Raw genomic sequence first — 18,493 nt, 5'->3', positions numbered from 1 at the left:
GTGCCCTATATTCGTCTTTTTTTGTGATTTTATGAATCTAACATTATGCTTCACAGTTAATGCTTCTAACTTCCTATTAAAGTGTATGTGATTCCATCTTACCCAACGCATATATTCAATTATTTTTCTAAATTGATATAATAGCTTTTCTTAAATTGTTTTAAAGACTGTTACTTATATTCTTCTTCTTAATTTTTGTGATATTAGTAGAGCGAAGTATATTCCTGATAAGAAATGTTATATCATTATAACCTTACAACTACTTATACACGATAAAAATTATAGTTATCCATTAATTTATGTGATATCTTAAAGCTAAGGATAAATAATACGTAGACTAAAATAGTCCACAACTATTCAGATATCCCAACTGGTCTAGCAAGACTTAATTTTGGTACTATAATATAAATAAGCTTCACTTAATGTAATAGATTTCATAAAGACATGCATCAACACTTTAGTATGTACAGAATTTAAATTGTAGCTTATAGAAATGTAGAACGAAATTAGTAAGTTGATTAGCCTCTAAGGCAGCATGCAACCATCCAAATTCTTACGGATAAGGAAACTACAGAAAAGTTGGAGAAGGCATATCAAGTTACATTTAAAATTAGGGTAATACAGACATATTTATATCTACTGGAATTTTAATAGAATATTGTTTAGTTAGTAGACAAGCTGCCAGATTAGAAGTCCTTTGTTTTGAAATATAGAAAGCCTGGTCTTTTTCAAAACATGAGAAAGTTAAGCATGTCTATTACTATATAGCAAGATCAGCCAATAAAATTTAGGACTTCATTTACTAGAGAATCTAATAAAGACTCTAAATAATAAATAAAATAATAAAGATACTGAATATAATAAAGTTTGAGAGAATCAATATCAATATGAAAACCAACCTTTATTGGCCTTAGGGAAACTGACTTACAATTAATAGAATTTTACTAATCTGAGTTGAATTGAATATTAATAAATTGCAGAAAGGAACTGATGATATATATGATACTTCGGTTAAACTATGAAACTATACCCCTTTTTCTTAAAATATATCTGATATCTGTTTCTTCTTAAAATAGCTTATGATTTGAAAGGTTTCTAAATAACACTTGTATTAGGATTGAAATCTTAATAATAATAATTATCAGCAGGGAAGGAGTAAGCGCATTTCTTGTTAAAATATAGATTTTATCTCAATTTTTTTTAAAATATATTTAGAACATATGTAGTTTTTAGTAAGACCATGTAATACAGACAGCCATGTTAACGTCTAATATAAAACTGTTGTTGTTTTTAGTATAAACTAAAGATTTGAGAAGGAGAGTGAGTAAGCGCAAGATTTCGAATAAACTTTGGTCACGGCGTCGATGTTTATGACTCGTCACGTTATTCAAAAGAATGTTACTCAGCAATTAATGGCAGAATTCATGTCTTTTAAACGCAGATATGTATATTTTTGTTTAGCTAAAAATAATAGTAAAAGTACAGAAATTGACAATTGTGAAGACTCTCTGTATAATATGCCTTATCTGACAAAAGATTATCTAACAAGCAGGTTCAAATTTTAACTTAGCTCCTTAGAGAATAGACTGACTGAAAATTTCTTAACTGAAGAAAATTTTTTGAACTGAAAATAGACTAATAATAAGCTTTAAATTTTGACTTAAACCTTTAGTGAAGAAACTAATAGATTCCTTTATATCTGAAAAGAAGACTATCTGACTCTAAGTTTAAAATTTTAACTTAGCTCCTTGACAAAGAAACTAGTAGACTCTTTTAACTGAAAATTAAGGATTTAAAAATCAAATTTGTACTTAGCGCCTTAGAGAGTAAATTAATAGTTTCCTTTGCTTGAGAATTAGATTATCTAATTATCGGGTTTAAATTTTGACTTTATAAATAAACGAATAGCCTCCTTTATTTGAAAATAGATCATCTATTAATCAGGTTTAGATCTATTTTAACGTAGCTCATTAGAGATAATATACTATTCAACTTATATTTCATATGATAGCTCTTACTAGGGTTTGTTACAATCTAATCACTAATTGATGCTAAAAACTATTTCTTCTCTCGTGCCACACAGATTGACATCCAAATGGTGTCATAGATAGTATGACAACTCATTCCATGTAGCTTATGTTGATCTCTTTCTTTGTATTATGAATATATTGACAAGATAATAAATTAATATCGTTGGAGTTAAATATCGGCAAAAGCTTTCTGCTCTTCATACCGAGACAGTATCTGCTATGAGCCTATAAGTGCATCATAACAATATTTTTAATAGGCTTTCGCGCATAATCCTCGGAGATAAAAGACGTTTTCCACTAGCAACCAAAAATGTCTTGATTCAGTTCAAGTTCTGAATGTAGGCATGTGCTAAATAATTACTTATCTCGCATCAACACGTCTATCTGCAATGAGGTAGCAGTTCTCTCATTAAGCGCGGTCCAGACATACTTTAAACGTAATTATTTATAGTTCTATTCCAATATTAAAACTAAACTGGACTCAAATTATGTTTATAACATGCCCGCCAATATCTTTCTTCATTAATTCTTAATACCACACCTCCTTACTCTTCCCATTTTAGCTTTTCGGATTATTTGATTTACAACAGCTGCAATTCTAATGTGATCAAATTAATTATAGATCAAGACTAGACATATAATTAATTTTTGCATTTAATTTTTTTAATTAAAATAAAAACAAATTTTATTAATTTTTTTTAGACATTTAAAAGTTGATTTTATTTTCAATAATATAATAATATAATATTTATAAACTTATTTTATATTATCTATGTAAATCAATTATATTTGTTACAAAAACGAAAAACTTTAGACGCTCATTTAACATGCGTAGAACACAATAAATTGTATACATCATATTTTAAATAAAATGTTGTATTTTTATGTAGATTGTATGATCACTTTAATTTATTTATTATTATTTAATATATTTTATTGCAAAATCCGTTTCTTCTATTACACATGATAACTTGGAATTTCAATTATTTAAAAAAGTTTAAACCTTTTCGATTTTTTCAAAAAGTTTTTTTGTTTTAGGAGCGTTCCAAAAATTTTATTCAATAATTTCAAATATTATTTTAATATTAATAATTATAATAATTATAATACATAATTTAATTTATATTTTTCGACAATGGATTGCTAACTAAGATAGTTCAAATAGGTATTATTTAATAAAATAGTATATAATTTAAGGATTTCCGGCAGCACTGTGATTTTTAAGTAAAGCTCTTTATGTCTAATAAATGTTATAGATCTGATACTGGAGAGTCTGCAGAAGATATCGTTTTTTTTTTGTTATAATGAAATGAACTTGAGAAAAAATATATGTTTTAATATCAACCAATAAGAATTTTATATTAAAATTAAACAAAATATAAAAGATATAAATAAATAATTAAATAGATAAAGAGAGCAGGCATTTAAAATAAATAAAAGATCTGGTATTATAACGCTCTATGTTGTATTAATATAGATCGGACTACCATCACCATTAAAGTACTGATTAAGTATATCTATATTTTTTTATGTTTTAGATTAAAATTAATTAACTGCATGAATTAAATTATTAATAATTTATAAAAAAAATACATATAACATCTTTCTTCCTAATTTTATATTTCCATTGATTATTGACTATTGATTATTTAAAAAAAATTTGAATTGTTTAAATAGTTTTAGAAACATCTGTGTTTTCCGTCCCCGCCTAATCTCCCATGACAAAACTATTGGACTTAATGTACTGCGTTCCTACCAAAAGAGAATTAGAGAAAAGAAAGTGGAAGTGGACAGTATACATCTTAAGAAATTAATCAACTTTTCCCGATCGTGCAGTTTCACTGCATTATAAGAAATTTTTGAAATCTGTTTAAATAATTTTAGAATCATCTGCATATTGCAGTGTCACCTATACTCCAATGACAAACTATTAGACTTAACGAACACATTTCACATTAAAATAGAACTTGAGAAAAGAAAGAGGATGTAATTAGGGCACATTATACGATAAGAAAATGAAGTTCACAGGGCAGCTATATATCGGGTCGGATCAGGCAAATATGCTTGCGATCGATTATCGGAAAATGCTAAAATAAAATATTATTATCTTAAATTTGTTACTTTGCAAGAAGCTTTGAGCCCTATGCTTTCATTATTTGCATTGTTAATAATATTCATCTCTTTTACATAGCTTTTGTATATGCATCAACTCAAATATAAAAAAATTTTGAACTATTGTTCTGAGTTTAATGTATAATATTCATAAAAATAGATTAAAAGCAACAAATGGGGTCTTAGGATTAAATATAGCGTTACTATGACTTTCTCCAACCATCACTAACATAAACCATCTAAAATACCTAATAAAAAAGTTAACATCTTTTATATAGCCACTTAACTGGCTATATGAGATCCTTATCGATGAATGGCATATGTGCCTATCTGGCACTTACAGAGTTCAATTTATGAACGCAAAATAAACATATAACGGCTTCTTATCTAAAGAAATAACTGTATTATCAATCATATCTAAATCTGAATTGATATAAATAAATTAAATCTCCAGTCTGATTATGCAGTTAGTATGAAATCTATAATAAAAATCTCCACTCTGATTATATAGTTTATATTGGAGCTATGATATAAATCTCCACTCTGATTGTGTGACTTATATAGAAGCAATGTTGCAAATCTTCACTCTAATTGTATGATTAGTATTGGAACGATATAAATCTCTAGTCTGATTATGTATGTTAGATAGAATGAGAGTTATAATGCATATCAGAAGATCGAAATAGAGAGAAGATGTAATTTCAAACATTTTATCTGAGAAATACTTATTTTAAATGAAAAAAATCAGGACTTAAAACATTTATAAGCAAACTTTTGAAGAGAACAAAGCCGACAAATCATAAATCTCTGATATAGCATATTTTTTAAACCTTCAGTTTACATATATATATATATATATATATATATGCTTAATGTACATAATAATAAATAATTATGAATACTTTAAATAAAAATTAATAAAAGTGCTTCGATATAATATAGTTTACGGATTTCGATTAAGTATAAGGGCAAAAAAAAAAAAAAATAATAATAAAGCAATCATGGTTTATAATCTAGGGTATATATAAAGTATATATATGTCAAATTTAACGTATTATTATTTTTTATATATATTATAAAGAATATAAACATTTAACTTCGTAAAAATTATATTTAGGAAATAAAAAAAGCGAAAAATGATTAATATTAAAATAAAAACCTTCTTATAAACATTTTCTACATTGAAATAACTTTATATATATGGAAATTTAATGAAGTTAAAAATATAAATAAAATAAAGCAACAATACCATAATTATATCTGCATATAATAGTTTTGAAATAGCATAGAAATCCGACAGACAGTACCTGGTTTGGTAGCAAAGTTACTTTAAGTGCCAAGGATTTAAATAATTCGAATATAAAAAAAAAATATATTTTTTTAACTTTAGATATATGTTTAATAACAATTAATAAATTTAAACAATATTAATACACATATAAACTCAAGATAGACATAATTCTAAGGATATAACTAATCTTAAATTATTTATTTTTCCACCAATTAATTCTGGAATGTAACATATTAAACTTATATATTTAATATGGATTCTGGACAGTCAAAATAGATTAGAATTTGAAAAGGTTACAAAATAAATTGTCCAATCATTTTTATGCTTTATATAAAACCTAAAAAATATTATCTAAAGAAATATATTTATTTATTCAAAGCTCTTCAATAAACTAGGGGAGGTAGCGGAAGCTAACATTAACGACCTTTTAAGATTATATAAATGTATGGATTGGAGTTAATCGAGCTGTCTACAAACAACGACTAAAACAGTTGGTAATGAGAATGTGATACAAAAATGGTGCTCAAGCACTAATTGGATTAAATCAAAACTTAAGCTAAGTAAATAAATCCAAACATTGTAGATATCTACAGGTTTAAATAAAAAATAAATATAATTTAAAAAAAAGGTATTGTTTATAGTCATTTCAGTGAGCTTTGTTGTTACTATTATTATTCTTAAACAAAAAAGGAACTAAACAATAAAGTGGATTTTACAAAAACAACAAAACAGTAATAAGGAACAAACATAACAATAACAGTAATAATTGTTGTAATTTATTAAAAATTTATTGTAGTTTATGTTCGGACATTGGAAAGGACAACAGTTTTAGGAAAAAAATATTCTGGTTATTGTCATGGAAGCCAACGTCAATGCCTTAAACAAGATAGTCACATATTGTGCGTTTGGTCCATATCAGATAAACTAGTATTTAAAAAAATAATAATAATATAAACCAATAATTTATTCATTTAAGATAATCAGAAATAAGGATTTTATTTTGTATATGTTTGAGTATCTCTGCTATAAGCTCAACAGTTCTGCTGCATTTTGCATATATACTATATGTGAATACTTTGGAAATACATATATTAATTTAAAAGCATTTAACAAAAACTTAAAGCCTGCTTATAAATTCCATTTAAAATATACTATAAAATCACATTTTAATAAAATATAATTGTCTGAGAAATTTATTTTAATACCAAACTAAAGAGTTTCTTTCATTAAGTTTTACATAATAAAATATATTGTATAATTGTTTACCTTTTCGACGACTTGAAGACAAAATAAGCTAAGTTGGCAAGTCAAGAAAAAAAATCAATTATGCTGAAGACGTAATCGAAGTATATGTGCAGTCAAACAGTATAAGTTTTTATTGCCAGACGTTACCGATATTTAAATTACCAAATTGTTGGTTTAAGTTTCCAGTTACACCGGTACTGGGTGTCTGAAAGGATGAGGGTGCTCCAGCCATCTGTGGCATGCCAGTTAGTGGCATACCCCCCATATTAACTTGTGGCGCTGCCATCTGCGCTGGATTTCCCAACATTGTTAAACCACTCAATAGGCTTTGATTTGTTTGCATAAGATTTATATTGGCTGGTGTTTGTCCTGTAGCCATTATACCAACTGCACCAGGCATCATGCCAGGCATTTGTTGTGTGAAACCGGTAGCGCCTGGAAATTGCGCATTAAATGCTCCACCGCCTGCTGCACCTGTCATATGCATGCCAGCAGCTGTACTAAAAGCAGTTGGTGCCGTCATAACAGGTGTATTATACATGCTAGTCGAATTGGGCGGTGTCATGAACTGGTGTTGTTGTGGATGTGGTGTACTGCCCGCACTCATGTAACTAGAAAACGCACTTGAAGCTCCAAACATTGGTTGTGGTTGTAGGAAATTCATTTGTGGATTGTGGGCAGAGGCGAGGTTATTAGGTGCAGTACCATATAAGGCTAAAATGCTATCCTTGGTTAATTTTCCTGAGCTATCCTTATCGTTAGAATTACCAAGTGCGCTTTGATTGAAAAAATCTTCCTCTTCTTTTGCCAATGAATTATGTGTAGGATTTTGTGGATTTAAACTTGAATCTGTCATTTTTTCTCCATGCATTGTTGGTGTTGCACTTAAAAAATTACTAAAAGTATCGTTGTTTAAGTCCTGTGCACCATTGTTACTACCCACCGGATTCTGTGTGGGTTTAGTTGGCGATGAAAGTCCTAACAAATCACTACTGTGATTTGAATCGCTAACTGCAGAGCTAGTTGAATTTCGATGAGTTTTAGGACTGCTGCCACTTTGTCCCGGTTTCGGTTTAGGCAATGGTGCTGGTAATGGTGTAGACTTTATTGAACTCGTTGCAGACTTTTTATCACTACCACTTATTACATTCAGACCAAGTGCATTATTGGCTTGTGCAGCTTTCTTTTTACGTTTTTGTCTTTCCAATTCTTCATCGATTTCTTTAGCCCAATCAACTTTTGGTGGTGATGGTGGTACCCATTCACGAGCCAAATACTTTTTATGTTCATATTTTGCACGTATAAAAGATTCAAGTGCTGTATCAGTTTGTGGTCGTCGGAAACCATCGGGTAATTGTGCTTCGTAAACTGCTCTCGCACGAGAATTGCCCATTTGTTGCAAAGATATGACCTGTTCTGGTGTCCAAGTATCCAGATTAACTGATTTGACACGCGATATGTGCACACCTAAGTTGCGATGAATACCAGCACAACGAATGCATAGAAATACGCCTAAATTCCAAGAAGCCCATCGAGGTCCTATATTTGAAAAAATGTTGCATTAATGATCGATAATTAGTACATATTAAAAGTAATATAAAATAAGTAAAGAAAAGTATTATGGCCATTATTCAACTACTCAACTACACTGTACTCAGTGAATTTCTAGGTGACTATCAAAAATGGATCAAGTGGATGCAATGCTCCATTGCAAGAGCGCAGGTCTACTTAGAGTTTTCTTTCATAGCATTCAAAAGTCCCAGTGGAGTTTCGGTCTTCGTAAGAAAGGTGTTTTAGGATGTGAACTCAGTAAATCCTTTAAAGAATATTAAGTACTAAAGTCACTAGCGAAATTTACGACAGAAATAATATGGGTTTAAAGAACGGTCGGGTCTACGTTCCGGAGCCATTTCAGATTTTATAAACAGACCCCAGCGGATTACAACAACAAAACATATAAGGATTGCAAGATAAACACATAGGATAGAGTAGGATGTATGGTAGGGGAAGAGAAAAGGAGGAATGTTAGACATAGTGGCGAATTGGATAGACTACTAAATACTCTACACCATTCTAAATAGAGATAATAAAAGTTTTATTATATTATTTCAAGGAATTCACTACTCTCCACAGTGACACTAGAAACTGTATGAATTTATTCTAATTTATGACGATGATTGTGTCTTATAGAAATTGGTTCATTGAAGAAAATTAATTATAATAATATATTATAATAATTAATTATAATATTTCAGTATTTATTATTTAGTACAAAATGAACTGGTATAGAGATATAGGGCTTCAGATTCTGCAAATTTTGTTTATATGTGAAGCCGTCAATTTATCATAATTTATCATAATGAAAACATATAGATATTATCAGTGGTCAATTGTTCTCTTTTAATTATAGAAATTTACAAAACTCTGGTTTAATGGGCTTCTGTCGCACAATATTTTATATAAATTAAGTGAGCAGTTTTATGCTATGTCCATACAGTTATATCATTCTTGGTTTGTGGACATCAAAGATTTGAAGTCAATGTAATTTTAGACTGTTCGTTCAATATATAGAATGTGAGAATGGATCATAATGAGCGTGAACCATTTGAAACTTGGGCACAAAAAATTGTTATAAATTATTGGTTGTTTTTGCAAACCGTATTTGATCGCCCGGGTAGACGAAAAACTTCGGCAGTTAGAAGCTGTATTCCTCATCAGCGAAATCTATGGTATGATAAGGAGTGTCATCAGACTAGAGCTGCAAAGAACGTGGCCTATAAAAAGATCCTGTAGTCAGTAGCTACGTGAGTCGTACTCGAACAATATTGTGAGATGAGGTAGTCATCTCTTTACACGGAAGAAACGAGATCAATAAAGGCGCGAGCGGGTGGTAATCAAGGCGTGCAGAGATAGGAATAACGACTGTTTTACCAAATGGTTAACCATTTGTTAATATGGTAACCATATTAGATCTGCTATTGCTTACATACTTATATACTAATTCCGAATTTCTACAATATAGTACAAAGAATCTGTAACTCGTTACAGTTTATGGCAAATTTGGATACCAGATAGGAGCTTTTATCGTTACTCTTAAATAAAAGTAAAAATATCATTTAAAAATGCTTAGTATGAGTTTGATATGAGATTCGAATATGAATCTATAGAGTGAAGATATGACATTTAGCTAAGTTGATAGATTGTTCTTTTAGTGTCTATTTAGAATGTCATAGCAGTTACACACATGATAAACCACACAATAGATCTTCAGATTATAGTTTATAGGACAATCGGTTTATAAAAATAAATCTAAATAAATTATCAAGATACTAATTATTGTTATCATTATCAATGCAAATACTTAATTATTTTATTTATTCATTAATTGTTTTAAAACCAAAACTCCTTATATTTTTGCTTCTGTATTGAAAACTTTGTTTATTTCAAGATAATATTACGTCTGTTATATTATCGAAGCGATTAATATAGATGACGTTTATCGTTTGCGTGATTTACGTATGAATTGGACTCAGTTCCGTATTTAGAAAAAAAATATAATGTAGAGATCAGTAATAAAGTATTGGCATTTATACACACCAACACATCGCTTTCTTTTATCTTTCATTGATTTTTGTATTCAACGATATGAGTTGCGGTTACGTTGTATTTTATATAAACAAATATGTATATATATTTATATATATATAAGTGTTACCCCCATGGTAACAAATCTATACCAGCAACAGTAAAGGCAATAATAACTCTAGACAATCAATTGTTGCTGCCTTCCGTCAAAAATACAGATAAGAAAATTATCACAAATCAGAAGTTTATGAGGTTCATAAAATTATTTAAACGTAAAAGTTATTTGTAAACAGAAATAGAGTTTGAAAAAAAAATATGGATTGTTGTTTATGCAAGTGGTTCAGCATTTCACTTGCTGCAACTTTATTGGAAATTCCAGAGCGGTCACTGATATTTCTGTCATCTTCGTTATTTGCTTTATGACGCATATAAAGCCTCACCACAATCTTCCCCAACATTTTCATCATACACTAACACAACCATAAAATCAATTTTTCAGTAAAAATTTCTTAAATTAAACAATTCTCGTCATGGATTTTTAATACCTTTTGCATCGCAATCAACACAATATTTATTATCTTCATCACGAAGCATTTGAGTTAATAATGTTTGGCATTTTTCCTGTATTAATTTGGTCCGTTCAGTTTCTTTGCGGCTTGACGTCGAACTCATTTTTTATACTTTTCGGTTTGCTTTTAAAATGTTGTAAATATTTGCACTTTAAATTTTTGCTCTAATAAATATTTGTCTTTTTTAACAATAAGTACATTTGTATACTTTTTTTTTCAAAACTTAATTGAAAAATCCCTATTGCAATGTATGCAAGATGAAAATTTTGTACCAAATAAAAAAAAATTACTTTGCTGTGATATGGCGAACGGCCATTTGTCAAAATCTGCGGCGAATTGTGCCCCAGTAGAGTGTGGCCATCCACAACAAATACACACGGCCGCCACAATAAACAGAGAACGTATAATGATATATGTTGACATAATTTTTCAAAATAAAGTTTTTGCTGAAATTATCAATTAATTCCATGCATATTTTTTAAATAGATTTTCTTTTTACAGCATAGCCTTTTTAGCATAAGTTTAATTTTGAATTAATTTATTTTATACGGCGTTTACATTGGCCGAAAATGGCTCATTTTGGTCAAAAATCGAAAATGAGTATCGAATGGCTCATTCTTGCATATAAAATTTCAAGCACAAAATGAGTAATTTTCTCACATTCTGTATGAATGACGTTCGAATGCATTCCACATATGTTCCAAATGCAAAGGAATCTATTGAACATACCCTAAATGAAAGCTCTTCATGGCATTTTGACAGTTTGTAAAAGCTGTTTTGACATATTTACAAAAAAAGATAAACAAATGTTTAGTAGTTTTATTTCAGTTTGAATTGTTACCATGAGAACGAATGAAATACAACGAATGTAAACACTTTCAAATGAGTCATTCAAAATGAGCCATTTTCGGCCAATGTAAACGCCGTATTAGTTAAAAATACCGAACGTTGCACTAATATTTTATTACGTTTTACACCCTAACATAATACGGCATTTACGCGAACGAGTTCCATTGGATCACATTCTGTATAAATGCGTTGCAACGACGTTCGAATGCGTTCCAAATATGTTCCAAATGCAAAGGAATACATTGAACATACCATAAATAAAAGCTTTTCATGGCATTTTGACAGTTTAAGAAAACTGTTTTTGACATATTTACTAAAAAAGGTAAACAAATGTTTGGTGGTTGCATTTTCTTGACAATGATGGACCTCTTTTTAAAACTTCTACCTCCCAAAAAGTAATTAATCGAAGTTAAAAAAATGTTTTAAGTTTATATAGTAAAGATTGAAGGCATATTTAACATTCATGTAATATTTGTTTGGCACAAGGCAAAAAATCAAATTTACAGGCAAGTTAAAAAATCAGCTGTTTGAAGTGGGAACAAATAAAATACAACGAATATAAACACTTTCAAATGGCTCATTCAAATTGCATAGTCTCCAACATAGAAATGCAAGAGTAAATATATTTTGCGCGAACACATCTATATATATTAAGAGTATTGCAATTAATCAAAATAGTTATTTACTTTACAATTTTTATTAAATGCAATTAATAAAATGTCAACATTTATTGTTACGTTTAAATATTGCAAATGCAACACAAATTATATTCAATATTTTTCGTTAAAAAATTTGAACAAGGAAACTGAAATATTTTTAAGATTTATATTGAATTAATAAAAACAGAACGTAGACAGAACACACTTGTTATTTATTTTTATTATTTTTTAAATTATTATTATTATTATTATTTTATTAAATTAATAATTATTTATTTGTTAATATATCATTTAGTAATTTTAAAAGCATATATTTAGCTTATACACAATTTATTATATTAATATTTTGGTGTTATTTAGAAAATTAAAAGATCTTAGATCTGTTCCACGATCTACTGGTAATAACTTCGAGAAACTTTACGTATACAAAAAAGCGTTTCGCCAGCAAATTTTCGAGTAAATGAGAGCATCTTAGAGAGCGTAAGATTGCTATCGAAATTTGAAAATGTTACTTGTAGTGATTTTGAGTAACACTGTGTACGCAAGTGCGTTCCATCAGCAAATTTTTGAGTAAATGAGAACGTAAATGGAAGAATTTTGAAAATGCTGCCTAGACTTCACTGGTACATTTTATTTCAAGTAAAATTTGTGTGATGTGTGAATCAGCTGTTTTAGTTTGAATTTAAAATTGTTGTATTGTTAATTTGTGTGGCATTGGTGTTTTCACCAAATTTTCCGCAAAGCTGTTCCATTAAAAACTATGTAAAGAGCGAAATTAGACACTTTATATGTGTTACGCTCTTAGTTTGTACTTTACTTTCGTTTTACTATGAGTAGCTCGTGGAACAGACCTTTTATAACAACTCACAACAGCCGCTGTGAATAAAATTTGACATCCCTGGTGCGCGGAAAATTTTTAAATGTCACTTTCAAAAACCGATTCCAGTAAATTGTGAAAAATTATTGCATATGCACTTTTGTGTTTTTAATAAAATATAGAACAGTTATGAATTCAATTACTGAAAAATTTATGCCGCAAATGGCAAAATGTCGCAAATTGTTAAATTTGGGTTACACTAGCACAAAAAATAGCGGCATTGCATGGTTAAATGTATATTTGAATATATCAAAATGTTAAAATATAAAATATTAATTAAAATTTGCTTTCAGAAATTGTGTGCTGAATTTTTGGAATTTTCCAATAACTTACATCATTTTATTACAAAAGAAATAGAGAAAGACTTTATTGAAGCGAGTGAAGATTTTGAAATAATATTTTTGTGTCTTACACAAATTATTACGTGCATTAAGCACTTGGAGCGCACCATAAAAGCTGAGGAAGTCAGCGGCTCTGCCATATCAGTAAATATTATTAATAGATCAAAATATATAGTTTAAAAATGTTATATGTGTATTATGAATAGGCTTCAAGACAGCTCTTTCTTGATCGCATTTATTGGTGTTTGGATCGTTTGTTAGAATCAATGAAAAATTTGGTCTCATGTGATACATTTAATTATAAGACCATAGAAGAGCAGTCATTTATTGAATTGATGGATTTGGTATTTGATTCTTTGTTACCATATAGTACATACAATGAGAGCACAAATTACAATAATGCAGAACAAAATGCTGAGGTATTATATTACATATATTAAATCAATATTAAAGAAATAATATGTACATTTAATTGAAGGCAATGTTTGATAGTAAAAAAGTACGTTCTATGATTGACTTAATACTGAGTCATACGTTAGCGTTTGCTAATGTGGCATTGAAAGAAGATAAAAAAGCTATTAGTGCGCTTTGCCAAAAGGTAATAAACAAAATGATTTGCAAATAAGTAAATAAATGATATACATTTATTTAGGTGCTACGTGAGTGCATATCCTTTCAAGACGAATGTGCACTAACTAAACCAGTACTAAAAATTAATGACTCCAATAGGAGTTTGCGAGCAATGTCACTGGAAAATGCACTTTATCAACTTGAGGGTTATGTTAATGAAGCCTTATTACGTTTGGTATATGTCTGTTTTTTGGACTTCAACAAGTTTTCGATACAGACATTACGCACAGAAATATTAATACGTGAAACTGATGATCCCGTTTTAGATGAACTCATAGCAGATTTCGATGTGAATGTAGATCGTATGACACAAATTGGTATATTTGCCATTACTTTTGCGACAAATTCTAAAAGTAATTATTCAATAATTATTATTTTTTCAGTTATTTTATTAGTATTTGATGTAATTTAACTTGGCTTATTTTTAGTGAAAACAATCATTCGCAGCTGTTTAGCGTCAATAGAATCTCTTGATTCTTGCGTTATACCCTCATTATATGCAAAAAATGCTGCCGACATACATTCGGAAATTTTAGAACAACATTTTAATGAAGAAGTTAATATTTTCAAAAACGCCATACAACAAATAATGGATAGTCACGCCTTCACATCATGCTATGCGGATTTGCTATCAGATTGCATAAAAAAATTAGAAAAGGATTTCAATAAAACAAAAGCATGTGAAATCATACAAATGGCTGAATTATTATATGAACATTTTCAACTTCCAGCCAATCGTAAAGAACTTGCGAAAATAGCAGATCGGGATAAATATTTTAAAAAATTTGTAATAATTTTACGTGAATGTCAAGCAATTCTAATCTGTGCTGATCAAGTTGAATCGAAAAGAATTTTAAAAAGGTTTAGAATTTTACATTCTATTTCACGTAAATTTTTAGACACACTTGTTGCTCACGGAAGACATGCAAAGAAAACTAATGCATTTATAATGTCCGAGCAGTTTAATGAGTCTGAATGTATGTTTGAATCTGCTGGTATATCACCTTCAATACCAAGCATATTGTATCAAAATGATCATACGCTACGCAGACGTGCTGCTAGTGATTCTTTAAAGGGAAACTACTCAAAATTAATGCATACGCCAAAACCTTTACCATTAGTATTGCAAAAACCTAAACATGATGCAGAATTGCAAAAAGTTACAAATACAAGTGTATCAAATATTGGAGGCAATGAACGCCGTTGCAGTGTACGTAGGAGTATGTAGATCCAGTGTGATTTGCTTGTTCATATATTTTATTATAACAATTTTTTATTTTATATAATAATTATAAAATGTTTGCTTTATTTGCAGAACCAAGCTTACGCACTGCGATGTTTAAACGCCAAAAATCTACCGAAACGGAAAAAGTGTACCATATTTATAAAAATAACTCCGCAAGCCTACAAATAAGTGGTAAAAAATAAAATATCTTTATATTTTTGTTTTCATTTACTACTACTTTTATAATTTTAGATATACTAGATCAACTTTGTAGTATGTCTTCGAATATGGCTAGTAATTTGAAGAAAAGTAATTCAAAATAATCGTATATATATATTATACGTTCGATAAGAAATCCTTAACTGATGCAACTATAGTGATATATTATAATTTACTTTATCCAATATCATTAGTTTATATATATCACTAGAACTTTTTAAAAAATTAAATTTATAGTTCATAATTCAATTTATAATTTTTTTACATAATGCTTTGTAAAATTAAATATTCATATAAATATGAAATTCAATGTTAATACTTTTAACTATAATATTCATATTAAGATATATTCATAATAATGGTATTATGCATAAATAATTGCTTAATTGATTAAAAAAAAATTGATGTCTGTATAAACTTATTAACAATTTAAATGTATAGTTAATAAGTCATGGAAGATCTCTTTGTAAAATTATCATTTCATTAAAATATAAAATTTAATATTACTTTAAACTATAATATTTATATATATGTATCTGTACGAGTATATACATTTACAATTGTATTATACATAAGTAATTGTTTTACTTATTGAAGAAAAATTTTTCACTATTCATAGATTCATTATCTATCAATTTTAATTATTTATATAATTATAAATATAATATAAAAATTTTAATTAAATGTGCACGTGTAAATGTTATATGTCTATATTATAAAATTATACAAAGAAGTCAATATTCGATATTGAGAAACTAAAATATTACCTATGATATCAAAATGTATAAGTGTTAAAATTCTTACTGTGTAACAATTTATATAAGTGCTAAAAGTTGTAATTACCTATCGTATTTAAAAGCATGGTTAATATTTCATTAAAATCAAAAATATAATGTTCAACATTTTAAACAAATATATAATTCAACTTGAAACGCAAATTGTTTGTCTATAAAGGGTTAACAGTTTTATACTTATAAATTTAAAATTTAATTGTTTAGTTACTGATTTATTATTATTAAATAATCTATTGCTGGTTTTAATATTATAAATATGCGACCTCTTGGAAATGTATAGGTAAATATAGTATGTGTATTATATTTACCTTAGGGATATAAGGGTGAACCTAAGGGATAGAACCCTTAGGTTCACTCTCACCTACTAACTTAATAGTATGAGCTTGTCATGTAGCTTCATAAGAAGATATCAACATTTCCACATTGATAAGAACTTTGGTGGCTACTATCGTCTTTACAGTTTTCATCATATATTAATAAATTGAAATGTTTTCTGAAAAAAAAACAATGGAATAATGAGCTATATATAGATAGATGTCCATGAGTTTGTAATATTAATTGCAATAATCTAATAATGATTTCTAATATATAAAAATAGTTATTTGGGTTAGGTTAATACAATTATTCGAGGATACTGGAAACTACTTGGACTATCTGTCTACTATAGATTGAAAAATAAAGCTTAAGGATATGCTTGAAAAAAACTTCTGCAGCTAACTAAAGTTCATAGAGTACTAAAGTAGATAAATAAGCATATAATTGAGGTGCGCGATGCATCAATAGAACAGATTTCATACGCGTTATTCATTCTTCTTAGAACTACAATATAGTTCTACTAAAGGGTTAGCCTAGCTTTCTTTTTCAATTGCCTATAGCACTAGTAGCAAAAACATGAAACTTACTCCCAAATGCGTAAACTTGATGAGATCGTCTAACACTAGCATTTAAAAACCAGATCTTGGACAGGTAGTGGTTGTTGTTGTAGCCCGCTGGGACCTGTAAGCAGGTAACATGAAATAATTTACAAGATAAAGGAATAAGGACATTGGAATAGGAATAAGAGGCGAATTGGGCGATTGGGATTTAAATTAAACATAAACCCGTGTTCAGGCGGAGAATTCTGGTCACTTCAATGGGGTGGGTCCAAAGGTCATTAAAGGGTTAAAACTAGAGGATCTCTGTTTCTTTTAATATCAATTCAAAATTATATATTATTTATATTCATGGAATATTCTTTATTTAATAGTTGGTTGCTCTAGACAAAAAGTTAACTTATGCACGCCGACTCAAACGAATCATTAAATATTGTAATCAGAAGCTTCTGACATGAGTGTTCCAAAATCTACTAGGACTCACAAGCTCTAATTTAATTTCTGATAGACGTTTCAATTGCTTGTTGTTGAAGATTTTCTTTTTTTTCAATGAGTTATTTAATCTCGTCGGTGTCAAACTCATATGGGTACCAGAACGCAGTGACGTGTCGGAAATCTGTAAGGTAGACGATCTTACCAAAGCAGGAACATTGCTTTCCGATATTCACTTGTTGGTATTTACATTCCTTTTGAAGTGACTTACTTGCAATGGAATATAAATGTTAAGGTTGGTAAGGAAAACATAGGTAGTCGAAGACTTTTGTCACATCACAAAACTTACTTGGTCCGAATTACATAAAATCCTTACAAGTCGGCTGCTTCAACTGCTCACAATAAAAAATAAATTAATAATAAATTCAACAATAAATTAAATTTAATTTAATATAAAAGGTTCCGATATAGGTTAAATACGATATAATCTAATGATAATGAAAATAAACTATGAGTTTAAATCAAATTTTGTTTAAATTTTTTATTCATATTTAATTATAATTTAATTTTTAATATTACATTTTCAACATTTTTATGGAAGACAATTAAGTGACTTAAATTAAAGCTTTATGCGTTTTTATATAGTATTATATATTATAATCGATCCATTAACCATAAAACAATATCAACAATCAAATTTTGTTTTAAGGTTATTATTACATAGAAGATATACATATATAATTACATTTTAACAGTATTTTTA

At 28.6% G+C, this 18,493-nt stretch overlaps 2 protein-coding genes across 5 annotated transcripts; one reads left to right on the top strand and one right to left on the bottom strand.

The window, feature by feature from the left end:
* Positions 1–3,139: 3,139 nt before the first annotated feature.
* LOC119681196 (stromal membrane-associated protein 2) lies at positions 3,140–11,231 on the bottom strand. Of its 3 annotated transcripts, none has more exons than XR_005252509.1 (3): positions 10,809–11,231; positions 6,700–8,217; positions 3,140–3,344 (listed from the first exon to the last, which is right to left on the bottom strand). XR_005252509.1 is itself a non-coding variant. In XM_038094310.1 (2 exons), the coding sequence occupies exons 1-2, from the start codon at positions 10,933–10,935 to the stop codon at positions 6,809–6,811; spliced, it is 1,536 nt and encodes a 511-aa protein (XP_037950238.1). In that variant the 5' UTR covers positions 10,936–11,231; the 3' UTR covers positions 6,604–6,808. The 3 variants fall into 3 exon arrangements, 1 of the variants encoding a protein (XP_037950238.1); XR_005252508.1 differs by having other exon boundaries at positions 3,140–3,303; XM_038094310.1 differs by lacking the exon at positions 3,140–3,344 and having other exon boundaries at positions 6,604–8,217.
* A 2,034-nt stretch (positions 11,232–13,265) lies between these two features.
* LOC119681194 (serendipity locus protein alpha) lies at positions 13,266–15,789 on the top strand. 2 transcript variants are annotated; one of them, XM_038094306.1, is made up of 8 exons: positions 13,266–13,451; positions 13,511–13,702; positions 13,765–13,977; positions 14,037–14,156; positions 14,211–14,541; positions 14,617–15,408; positions 15,504–15,605; positions 15,666–15,789. In XM_038094306.1, the coding sequence occupies exons 1-8, from the start codon at positions 13,347–13,349 to the stop codon at positions 15,734–15,736; spliced, it is 1,926 nt and encodes a 641-aa protein (XP_037950234.1). In that variant the 5' UTR covers positions 13,266–13,346; the 3' UTR covers positions 15,737–15,789. The 2 variants fall into 2 exon arrangements, with proteins under 2 accessions (XP_037950234.1, XP_037950236.1); XM_038094308.1 differs by having other exon boundaries at positions 14,617–15,398; positions 15,666–15,756.
* The last annotated feature ends 2,704 nt before the right edge of the window (positions 15,790–18,493 follow it).

Source organism: Teleopsis dalmanni, chromosome 2 (assembly GCF_002237135.1).
Source record: "Teleopsis dalmanni isolate 2A chromosome 2, ASM223713v2, whole genome shotgun sequence".
Classification (NCBI taxonomy): domain Eukaryota; kingdom Metazoa; phylum Arthropoda; class Insecta; order Diptera; family Diopsidae; genus Teleopsis; species Teleopsis dalmanni.
Note: the sequence above shows the minus strand (reverse complement) of the source record. Positions and strands in the feature narration are given on the sequence as shown.